At 32.2% G+C, this 12,672-nt stretch overlaps 1 protein-coding gene across 1 annotated transcript in view; it reads right to left on the bottom strand.

Annotated features, from left to right (window-relative positions):
* LOC129218120 (mitochondrial folate transporter/carrier-like) overlaps window positions 1-12,672 on the bottom strand; it is a 70,000-nt gene that overhangs the window by 40,741 nt on the left and 16,587 nt on the right. The window contains exons 3-4 of the mRNA XM_054852327.1: window positions 4,351-4,439; window positions 147-310 (exon numbers count right to left, since the gene is read on the bottom strand). Of these exons, the coding sequence (XP_054708302.1) occupies window positions 147-310; window positions 4,351-4,439 (253 nt within the window). The remainder of the gene's footprint in view (window positions 1-146; window positions 311-4,350; window positions 4,440-12,672) is intronic.

Raw genomic sequence — 12,672 nt, 5'->3', positions numbered from 1 at the left:
GCAATTAGACGAAAATTCACAGAAAAAGGAAAGTACAGGATCTTTTTTTAAGCATGCTAGATTTAAGATGAATCTGCCATCATTTGAGACATGAGTAAATTAAATGACATTTTATGATCTCTTAAACACTTGATTTTAAACCTCACCTTGTACATTCCAGGCACTCCTTCATGACGATATACCTTAACTAGTGCATCAACCATTCCATTATAGTGTTTTGATGGAGGTAAACCAGTTGACTGGGAGTACTGTAAACACATTCTGGTTTTTACAACCCAAATAGGGTTTGTTATGAAAAGGGTAATAACACCTATGAGAGAAAACAAATTGAGGAATGAAATGAGAGATATTAAATATCAAACTCTGAAACAAATTGTGGAAGCAAATTTTAACATACGAAAGAAAAATAATTTCGAACACAATCAAAAGTATATATTGTGAACCATTTTAACACCATTATCCATGCTTAGTTCAAATAGTAAAATTTTTGACTCACACAATCATTCTAGTCTGCTTAATTTATACATAAAAAAGCAAGCAGACAATACCAATGACTAGTGTTCCCGCTAGGCCGTTTTTGAAGGGTGCAGCGCCCTGCCCTTTTCCATATCAGCAGAATGCGCCCTTCTTTTAGATCGTGAAATGCGCCCCGCCCTTTTCAAAAAAAGGAAATTGCACCCTGTGTTTTTAAAAAGATGCCTCAACCATCGTTTCGATCTGCCGCGATATTGGGGCAATTTTATTTGTCCAGCGATCGTCTGCAAAACGCCCATGTCATATCCTTGTTCCCAGAATTTCACCCTGAAAACGGCCCCATAAACAAAAGGGGAAACAAATACCTAGGTGAAGAAGGGATGAGATTCTCAGAATTCAAAGAGGCTTATCAGTAGGAAACAAAGGCATGTTCTTCCCTTCTACTGAGGGTGGGTTTTTGAAAGGTTGTGGGGGAAGGAGTAGGGTCTTCTGGGAAGGGAGATATCTTTGTTTCATTCCTTCCCATCCTTGATCTTCTGAGAATCAACAATGAGAGAGGGAATAGGACAATTTTGTAACATTTCAGCCCTTTGTGTCCGTTTTTCGTCTGCATGTGGAAATTAGGCTTAGCTAATTTTAGCACGTTGCTAGTGATTGTGTAGCAATCTTTTCAAATCTGTTTCTGGAAAGTTAACTTTCTGATTGTTTCCTAAGAAGAACATAGTACAAAACTTACTGGGCTAAAATGCAAGGGTATTTTTTTAATATCTTGGATTTTCAACCTCCATCCCTGCCCCCCCCCCCCAAAAAAAAACCGTTTGAAATGGAAACATTGCATTGACAGGGCGTTCATTCAATTCTTTCCTTTTTGCTAAGTATTTTTATTATCTTTGTATATGATTCATATAACAATTATTTAAAACACTTATTGACATAATAAAAAGCATACTTTTGACATACTTGTGCTTTTTTCTAACTAAAATAATCTTGCACTGTTTCTTTTTCTTTCATAAATATTATACATCTAATTTTTTAAAAAATCACAAAATTAAAATGCTGAAATATTAAATTTTCACAAAAATTGTCTGAGATAAAAATCTTAGCTTGGCCCAAGCTGCTAATGCATTGCATTTAGGAGTGCATACATCTGCCAACACATTTGTGTTATGAATCTGAACAACTCCAAGACTAGGAAATAGAGCTCAAATAAAGTCTTTTTAGTTTTGCAACTTATAACCCCTGCATTTTTGAAGCACTGCACACAGTATTTTAAGTTAATTATTCTGCTTGAAATATAATATATTTAAAAAAGGAGAATTTACACTCGTCACAATTTTGATGTCTACTAAAATACTTAATGGCATAATGCACATTACTAGGCAGTTTCTTTGGTAGGAAGGGGAGATCAGTAATTAAATACTGTTCTTCTTAAATTAAAATTCAAAGGGTTTTGAAACGTCTAGAATTTTTTTTACTCTTATAGGTAGTTAAAATTATGGCCTGAAAAGTGTTGAAAAACACCCAAAGCCAAGTTTCAGCATTAGCTAAATGTTCCTATGGAGTGTGGAAAATGTGCTTAGCTTAGTTGGCATTTGTGTGGGGGGGGGGAGCTAACCCTATTCTGAAGACAAGTGCATTTTCAGGATGAAAGCATATTTAATACTAAAGTCGGTGGTGACGGCGATCGGGGGGGGGGGCATGGTGCAGACTAGACTATTTGAATTTTTGCAAGGTGTTTTAAGTGTTATTTCTCTACTTAATTTTTTTTGGGGGGGGGGGGATTGGCGTTCAGTACTTTTTGAGTGGTGCATCATTGGTCTTGGATGGGGGGGGACACCGCGTTGAAATAGTGCCCTTTTTTAAAAAAGTGCCCCTTTCAAAGGCCAGTACCCTGCCCTTTTTTTTCTAGAGTGAACACTACCAATGACTAATGAGGCAGTGAAAAGCATAGAGATGTAAGTGGACATTTTCTACTTTTGAGTTAAACATGTTTAAAGATAACTCCCTAGGTAAGCTTTCATTGATTTTTTTTTTTTTTTTTTTAATAAATCATGCTGCACATCAGCACCTACCAGGGCTTCTAATACTATCTCTTGCTATGAGACAGAGGAGAGGTTCAACTACCATTTGCACTGGTTATCTCCAAATTTTTGATTTTGGCACTTACATTCCTTTGCTTCTCATTGCCTCAAATGTATTAGGGCCATTTTCAAAATGATTGACAGTTTGGTACCCTGACTTTATCCGTTCATTTTTATGTTGATAAAATTATTTTTTGACATTGCAAAAGCATGCAGCAAAGCATTGTCTGACATTTAATTTAGTGTATTCAGTGCTTTTTTTCATGACTGTAGATTAATAAGGCTTTTATATTACTTTAGTTAGCTAGTAACGGAAATTTCTTTGTCCTGACTAGAAAATTCACATTTTCTAAATATTTTTTGTTCACTTTCAAGCAGCTATTTTACTTTTTGTGCATTGAAGAAGGAAGTAATATATGTTAGTTACACACAGTTAAAATAGATTTTATTGAACTGCTCATCTAACAAATTAAAATTTCAATGAAGTTTCTGTCTTTAAGTGCAACTCTTGAGTGTTACCCCAAGGAATTAAATTTTCTTATGTGCAAAACATTTTTTTATCATAGCTATCAAATAGCGTTAAAGAAGCTATATTTGTTTCTTCTTAGAATGTGTAAGTCTAAAAATGGATATATTTATTCCTTATATGTTGTATTCAATGGGAAGAGTAATTTATTGTACAATTCAATGTGAGTATTTTAGAAGAGTATTTTAATCATATGTCATGAGTGTTACCTATTTATTTTGTAATATTTTTTTAAGTATAGAAATGTACAATTTGGCAGTAATGTATTTTTTGTTAAGGAAACAAGAGAATTAATTAAATATTCAAAAACACCGATAGAATTTATTCCAGTGAAGAATTCTTTTATAAATCTCATGAGTGTTACTGCTCATGAATTACTTAAACAGGTAAAAGAGTAACAATCATAAAATAAAAGAGACCCAAATAATGAGTAGATCCATAGTTATAGATATTGTATTACCTTTAACTCATACCTTTTATGTATAATAAATTCACTTTTATTAAAAATTGAAGAGTGAACACTGATACATAGTTAATGTTCACAAAAATGAAATTTGTGTGCATAATTTAAGACTAATTCTCAAGATATGGTATTCAAATAACTACATATTTTAGAAGAATTACGGCCAAAACTCTACAATAAATAATTTAACGAGTCCATCTCTTATGAATGTTACTATAGCTAAAATTTAGCATTTGTATTAATAAACTTTTTCTTGAATCTTTAAAAATTGGTTTCAATATTGTAATTTTTTAAGCTATTCAAAGTAATTGCAAGAAAACATTTAATGTTTAATTTAATACGTTTTTATCGTAAATTTTACCCTTTATTTAGGAAACAAAATAACATTCATGAGAAAAAATTTTTACAAATACTTAAAACTTCTTAAATAAATAAATATTTATACCAGTTTGACTTAAAACTGAGTATTTGAGATAGTTTAATTAAGATTTGTTAGATTATTTATTTTTAAAAAATAAATTACAGAATGGTTTATAAAGGTAACACTCACAAGAAAAATGGTGACTTGCCAAGACTTTTTTTGAAATTTTTAATTGATTAACTCACAAATAATCACCTGGTTAGAAATCTGTGAATTGTAAGGAATTTATACCTAGAAAAGTTTTAATGTTTTTTACAACAAAAATTTTCATATTGTGTCGAACCAAATGTTTCAATGCAATTGAAAATCACCTATTACAGATAAAGGTTTTAAAAAATCTGTAAACACAAAATGTTAACCAAACAATATAAAGTTAGCAATAAACCTGCTTCAGCAGCTGCCAGCATGTGACTTCCAGCTCCTAAAGTCTTTTTATTCCCTTTTTCCAACATCCATGCTTTAATAGCATTATAACTGAAAAATGAAAAAGAAAATTTATGTGGTTTTGTTTGCTAGACATGATAGAAAGCCTCGATTACTCTACAAAAACTTTCATTGTTATATTATAAAATAAGAAATATAATTTACTTTAGTTGAAAAGGTAGCATTAATCACAAGAAAAATTTAAACAACCATCTATGAAATAGAATTTTACCTTTGATACACAGTAAAATCCTTTTATAGCATGTACTAGAAGGATCTTCTTGCTTTTGGTTTTAAAATCACAACAGATTTAAAATCAGAGGTTGAAATTAGCATCCATCAATTACGTTTTTCTTAGTTGCCAAAATATTTGGTTTGGTTGCAATTTCTAAATTACGTTGATTAGATCCATAAATCACGCAAAGATTTATGTAAAACAATATAAAATAATCATTAACGTTCAAACTAGCTTTAAAAAATATAAAACAACCCTGAAATATATATGGTACAAAGTTATCGCTATTATGCATTATAAATATGAAGAGTAGAATGTCAATCCCTTCCCTTAGAATGAAAAGTTGCTAATAAACTTGATCAATTTTAATTCAACTGCTATTTAAATAAGTTTATACACTACAGCACAAAGCAAATAGGGCCAACAACATATAACACTTTTTAAAAATTATTTTAAGATCACTTGTTTAGTTCATATGACTATGATAATTCATAATTACGTTAACACAATTTTTCATACAAAACCAAAAAATATGTTCTATTAATTATTTCAAGGAAAATAGCCAGAGTGGCATTTTAAACGGGAAAGAAAGCTTTTAACTTTCAGAAGAATAAAATACTTTCAGGATGCAAAAGGATTGGAATCTCAAAGTTAGCGAGCCATTTTTGGCCCATGCATGTGTTTAATGTTGGCATGTCTCCAAAACAATTCATTTTTCACTAAATGATAATACTTCTTCTAAACTACAAGAAATCTGTTGAAATATTATCCCCCCCCCCCCCCCCCGCTCTACTATTTGGTCACAAGTCTCTCAACGGATTTAGATCAATCTAAAAGCGTTTTAAAAAAAGCAGATTTCTGTAAAAACACAGAAAATAGTCCTGAATATATGAGTCATTCCACATCAACGGACCTAATTTTTCATATCGCCCCCACTTGACCATCTCCGATTTGGATGGCACTTTATAGAGGTGTACAGATGCTTTAGAAACTAACCTATGCAAATTTTCAGCTACCTAGATCCAAACCCTGAGGATCTAGGATCTCTGAAAAATGATCCAAAATGGTGGATCAGCTTTTTGTACCCAATTGCCAAGTTTAGAGTAAGTTTACAGAAAATTTTATTATACTGGAAGCCTGAAATTTTAGGCACTTAAAGTTGGCTGTCAATATATTCAAGTATTTTTGTGAATTTGAGCTTGTTAGATTTTGTGTAGCATGCGCGTCAACTTATGAAAAAGCGTGATGGGGAACATTTTTTTCTGGATTTTAGGTTGTCATAAAATCTGAATAAAAATTATTCAAAAGCTCATACTTCGTGATTTCATTGTAAAAATACTTGTTTTTAATGGGTTACAGTTGCAGAGCTAAAATATCTATTTTCTAAAAGATATTTAAATCCAAAGTGGCTATCAAAACTGTTCAAGCGAAAAACAGCCTATTTTCAAAGCGCTATAGCTCAAGTTTGTCACCTCGTATTTTCTTTTCGTTAAAACCATTAGAAAGAACAGATTTTTTCCTTTCAAAATAAGATTTTTTTTCTTTGATGGTGTTCTTTTGTTTAAGGATTAAAAAAATGAGCTTAAAATTCGAACTGTCGTAACGAATTGCAATGATTAAGAACAGGTTGCGGAAAATTTTATCACACTGGAAACGTGAAATTTTAGGGGATTAAAGTACTTTTGATTGTCAATACATTCTAGTATTTTGATGAATTTGAGTTTATTAACTTTTATGTAGCACGCATGCTAAATCGCAAGAAAAACTCAGTGGAGAAACTTTTTCCTAAGTTTTAGAATGTTATAAAATCTGAACAAAAATGATTCAAAAGCTCGTACTTTGTAATTCTATTGTCAATATACGTGTTTTTAACGGGTTAAAGTTGCAGAACATCAATATTGATTTTATAAAAAATATTGACTGCCAAAGTGGCTGTCAAATTTATTCACCTGAAAAATAGCCTATTTTTAATGCGCTGTAGGTCAAGTTTGTTACCTTGCATCTTCTTTTCATTGGTACCATTAGAAAGAACATATTTTTTCGTATAAAAAGTTTCTCTTTATGATGGTGTTCTTTCAGATAATAGTAAAAAAATGAGCTTGAAATATTATTTGTCGTTAGCAAAAAATCTCGTTCTAGAATAAATAAAGAATGGTGAAATGTCATGGAAACCGACTACAGTGAAACCTGTGTAAGTTGACCACTCGAGGTGCAGTACTTTGGTGATCAACTTAGACAGGTGGTCAACTTATAAAGGGTTTTAATGATTTTTTTTTAAATTTTTTGTCATTTCTTACACTATGTACTCATTTTTTGAGTAATTCACCCTTATTCTTTCTGTTCAACTCACTTTCATTGTTTAACATTATTGAAAGTGAAACAACAGTTAAAAATACTATTCAAATAATTTTGTTACTTTTTCCTTGTTTTTAACTGCATTAGACACTGTAGTTTTAGAAATTCCATATGTGCCAGCTGATTTTCTCTGGCTTTCTCTATTTTCAATTAATTTTAATATAATATTTCATACTTTTTATTAATCTCAAGTTCAGCTAACTTTCTTTTCAAGATTTTTTTTGTACAACTTATAGCACAAAGAGCAATAAGCGCGACTCTCCCAGTTCATAAAGGCAAAATTAAAATGTCCTATATCTTAATCCTTTGCACCAGAAACATGTAACTTTATTCATTAGCAGGCCCAGATCTGCGTACCCGCAGTGCGAGGGGCCCACGTACTTAAAGGGGCTAACGACCCTAGAAATTGAAGAAAAAATAGAAAAAAAAACTAGCACTAAGACTTATTCACTTTACAAATAGACACTGCTGGCCACTAGGGAGGGGCCCTAGATATTTTGCTGCAGGGGTGACCCAAAATGTATAGATCCGGGCCTGCTCTTTTTAGCACGATTCCTGTGTTGCCACAACATATTGCAACTGAAAGAAAAGACTGAACTTTTCTACTGACACCTGTTTTCACTGAATAGAGTACAAAAAGCTATCTCAAATAGAACAACAAATGAAAAACAAGTGTGGAGAATAAAGAGCAGCATAAGCTTTATGCTGCTGTTTAGTTAGTAAAATGCTATTCTGTCATCAAAGCATTAAAAACATTTTTGGAAAGCTTTAAAAAAAAAAAGAAAGAAAGAAAAAGAAATAATAATAAAAAAATAAGTAAATAATAAAATAAAATAATTTGCTGAAGAAAGTTTAAAAAAATAAACCAAGTGGTCAACTTATAAAGGGTTTTTTACAATACTCCAAACCAAATTTGGAGTACATTAGCGGTCAAGATAGACAGGTGGTCAAGATAGAGAGGTGGTCAAGTTACAGAGGTTTTCCTTCATTATATGAGATAGGACTAATTACATTCCTGACAACAGCCGTCAACATAGACAGGTGGTCAACTTACAAGGGTGGTCAACTTTACAGGTTTTACTGTAAGTTTTTTTTTTAACTGTAATAAGTCAGAAATTGTTTTTTATTTATCATTCAAAAAGACACTTTGCAAATGAAATATAATAGTAAAAGAAAATTATCTTGTTCTGTCTGATGTATCAATCTGTTTCCAGAACAGGACATTTTTCTGTTTCTATCATATTTATTTTGCAAAAGAACTTTTTAAAAGAGAAATAAAAACCTAAGTTTTTGACAGTCTGAGGTTTTACCTGGTTTTAACCACGGTTTTTAACGTCATGTCAAAAACCACTTTTTGACATGGTTTTTCACAAAATTGTCAAAAACCTAAATTTCTGTCCAAAACCTTCCTATGTTTGATTTTGATTACAAAAATACATTTAAAAATTCATCAGAATTTTATAGTTCCTTATTTCAGACACTGGAATGCATTTTTGGAGTTTTAGAATTCTAAAATGATGAGCAGTTACAATCCCAAGCATAATTTTAACTCAACAAGCTGCTCGTCTGTAGAAAAAGAAGAGAAATAAATGAAAGATTTATTATAATTATAGAATAGAAAGTAATCATAAATAGCTAAAATTAAACTTAATGACTATTTATTCTTTTAATTTTCCAACGCTGTAAGAAGATTGCTCATTTATCTAGTATACTTTCAAACTAGCAAACTTAATAAAATAGATATCTTTATTTAACTGTCACTTATTTTATTTTATTTAGTCTCATTTTAAATATTTTTTCCCTTGGAGCATACCGTATATACTCGCGTATAGGTCGATCTCGCGTATAAGTCGACCCCCCCCTTTTTCAGAGAAAAAATCCAGAAAAAATCTAAAACCCGCGTATAAGTCGACCCCCATACTTTCCAAAAACATCGCGAATTATTTTCAAAGAAATTTCAAAATAATGAACACATTTATTTACAAATAAAATAGGAATTAAATAGGAAAACATTTCTAAAAGCCTTCAAACTCGGATTCCGAGTCGGACGCAAAAAAAAGTTCATTAAAGTCCGCTTCCGTCATCACCGCGTCATCGTATACATTGGCGGCTGCAGAATCGTCAATGATATCAGAGGATGCGTTCGACGAACCTCACCGGTCAACCGGTAAGTAACCAGTTACTAAACGCGGCGTTCTATGATCAACCGGTTACCGCAGCGGTTACCATTCTAAGCAGTTGATTTGTTGATTTGAGCACGCGATCATTAGCAGTCCCGTGATTAACTAACCGGTCGCTCCCGGTCGTGCTCGTCGAACGCACTCTCAGTCTGAATGGCGTGACTGTTGACGATAAATATTTTAATACGTTTCACGATATGTTAGCATAAAATATTATTTTATTTTATTTTTTATTCTCGGTCCACAGCCGATAATTTAAAGAAAATAATTTAAAGTTAAGTGTACCTACTTTAAGCCCAGTCTGGTAAAAGTAGAACCTGTCAACTAGTTGGTGCTAACACTTCAATCGACGATTCCCCCACGCCATAATTAATGGCGACTGTTTACTGAAACCATCGGAGATTGCATGTCTCGATGTGTCGATTCAGAAAAGTTGAGTTGTCACCTGATCGACTCGAATTAATTCCACTCGTTGACAGCACGTGCTATGGAGAGGAGTACGAATATTCGCGGCAGTGGAATATGCAAATGAGTGATGGTCGAAGTAGAAGTTAGTGTGGTGACGTCATCGAGGCATGGAATCTCATTGGTTGATAAAACATATATATTGTGGCGAGTGGCAGCAAGCGATCACTCTCGACTCTCGTCTTCTCTTCTCTCAACGATCCCCAGTTGTTGTGTTTGATCGTGAAGCCTAGTCCGGCTCACGTGTGGGGGGGTTTTTCCCCGCGATGCTAGCGGGGGTTTTTTGTGGTATGTGATATTTAATCTTCCAAGTCCTGGAATTAGTGAGTCCAGGTGAAGAAACAGTTGTGTTGTGTCCGGCCAATTAAAATGTCGGGGAAGTGAGTTCCACGTGTCTACCTGTGATGTTCACCGATCTACGAATTGTGTAATGTTGCCTGTTCAGTACGGACATTCCTGAAGTGTGATTCGGCGGACCTTTTGTGAGTCTTCAAGCTGATCCTTCGGAGTGGCAAGCTATTGCATCGACATTTTGGTGACATTTTTCTTTATTTTCTGGAACCACTTTTGTTATGATATTTTGGGGGTGTATTTTATGGGGATGTTATTCTAGTCATATTTAATAAATGTATTTTTCTGAAACATGTTTTTTGCTTGTCTCCAACTTGACATTACACGGCCAGTTAATGTTGGCTTAGTTTAAATATCTTAACTTCTGGATTTTAAACTTAACTTTAATTTATGCCAACACGATATTTGTTAATTGCTGATTTGATCCTTAATAAAGAGGAATAAAATTATCTTTATTTATGTGTACTATTTAGGTTTTTTTAGTTATTATTTTTGAATAAGTTTACTTTTTCACACGAGCAACTTATCAGCGACTACTTGTAACCTCACATCGGCATTTCTCGTAGCTTCCCAGCTCTCGTTGATCGGAAAAAAATTTTCGGAAAATTTGACCCGTGTATAAGTCGACTCCCCTTCCTTTGATCTCATTTTCTGGACAAAATTTCTCGACTTATACGCGAGTATATACGGTAGTAGAAAAATACCAGTTTTGTAGCCTTTCGCATACCAAGTTTATTTCTAAGTTTAAAATGGATCAATCCAAAACTAGAGAAGATCTTCTCAATAAATGCTGAACAACATGGGCTTGAATGTAAACGCACCATGAGTTATACAAATTTGACAGAAATATTGAGTTTTCTTAGACCTTTCCACCCATAATGTTGTAGAGACATTCTGAACCGAGAACTAATTTCCTGGATATGATGCAGATTCAGCTTAAAAAGCTATCAATTTTTGTTTTAAGAGTAGTTTTTATTACATAGCTATCTATATAATTTTGCTGGAGAAGAACTCTCTTAAGACCTGCACCTTTTGATGGAAAACATTAATTTTCTTAAACAAAACACATATGAAGGGCCATGGGGAAGAATGATCACAGTCCACCATGCTCAAATTTTCCTCATTACGTTTGTGAACTTGAAATCTCGAATCGTTTCCAAGTTAGCCTCATTCTTCCCTGTTGAAACTCACTCACTATGATGATTCTTGTCTGAATAATATTTCTCTTGAATACTATCTGTAATAATCTACGTGTTCCCATAGGTTAACCAGAGTTTTTTAGAAAAATGGGCTTTGATCGTTCTTCCCCGTAGCTCTTCATATTTTTTCACTTCTAGATTTACAGAAGAGAAAAAAATCATTAATAATATTTAGCTGACTTATAACTAATCACTGCATGCTAACCAATTTAGTTTTGCCTTTACTCAAAAGAAAAAGGATATTACATAAGTAATTATGTAGAAAGTTTTTTAGATAGATAAAATTATTGTAACTAATTGTTAATAATTAAAAAAATTTAAACAGACCCACTTTAAAAACTGGATTTCAGTTTTAATGTTTGTGACTATTTTTTGTCACACAAATTAATTTTAAGGAATTATTTTTATTTTAATGAAATTTTTTAATTTAATTTTTATTTTACTTAAATGATAAATAAAATAAATTATAATGCAGGCCTAGGAACAAAATAAGCACCCAAAAAAGTACAGAAATACTTTAAACCATAAAAAAGAGACTAAAACTAGACAAGCTCAGGCCTATTTTGCAGTAGCTCAGGGGCATGTGCCTTCAATCTTTTCGGGTAGAATAAATTTGACTAATCCATTAAATATTTTAATACTATGAAAAAAAAAAAACCTTTATAAGTATTGTATAAAAATCATATTATATTTGAAAAAAAAAAAAAATTGCTCAACAATCATAGCCGAAGCACTGACTGTGCGTTATATGCCAAAAGAGTGATATTCGAATCTGTACAAAAGAATACATTTTGCTTTAGAACTAGTTCACTTCAGATTCAAGGCGCATTTTAATAATTTTATATTTCAATTCATTCACCGACGTTTCTCTGATAAGATCATTAAGATGACAAGGTGAGTGTGTGCCTGTGTGCTTAGCATTTATTTCAGGATGCAAATTTGAATTGAGGACTGCTATTTGAACTTATAAGGAAAAAGGAAATAAACATGGCACATAAACAGCAAAACTATAACATAATGGGTTAATGGTACCAATGTAATCTTAACTGCATAATGGGTTCAGAAACAAAAAGGAACACTTGATGTTAAATTCAAGTTTTAACATTATTCTATACAATAAATGCTATAATGTATAATTGCTCAATATATGTAGTCTAGTTAATTTTTTTCCAAAAAACATGCCCAAGATAAAAAATTTGGCTGAAACCCTGCCACATGAAATACAACTTATAAACACTCAATAAAAACCCATAGGTTCATTTATTAAGATTAACACTGGACAGGATTAACTGGATTAACATGAATTTAAAAAAGTATAACCCAATGACAACCTTAAAAATAACTTGAATGATGACAATTTGAATAAATTTGGGTTCTCCCCTCCCTCTCTCAAAAAAATGCAAAAAAAAAGGAAAGATAATGTATTGATAACATATAAAATTTAAATTTTACTTTAAATCTAGTATTTAAAAAAATTCTTCATTAATAATTAAAAAACT

Source organism: Uloborus diversus, chromosome 3, assembly GCF_026930045.1.
Source record: "Uloborus diversus isolate 005 chromosome 3, Udiv.v.3.1, whole genome shotgun sequence".
NCBI lineage: Eukaryota > Metazoa > Arthropoda > Arachnida > Araneae > Uloboridae > Uloborus > Uloborus diversus.
The sequence above is the reverse complement of the archived record's forward strand: the minus strand, read 5'-3'. Positions and strand labels throughout refer to the sequence as shown.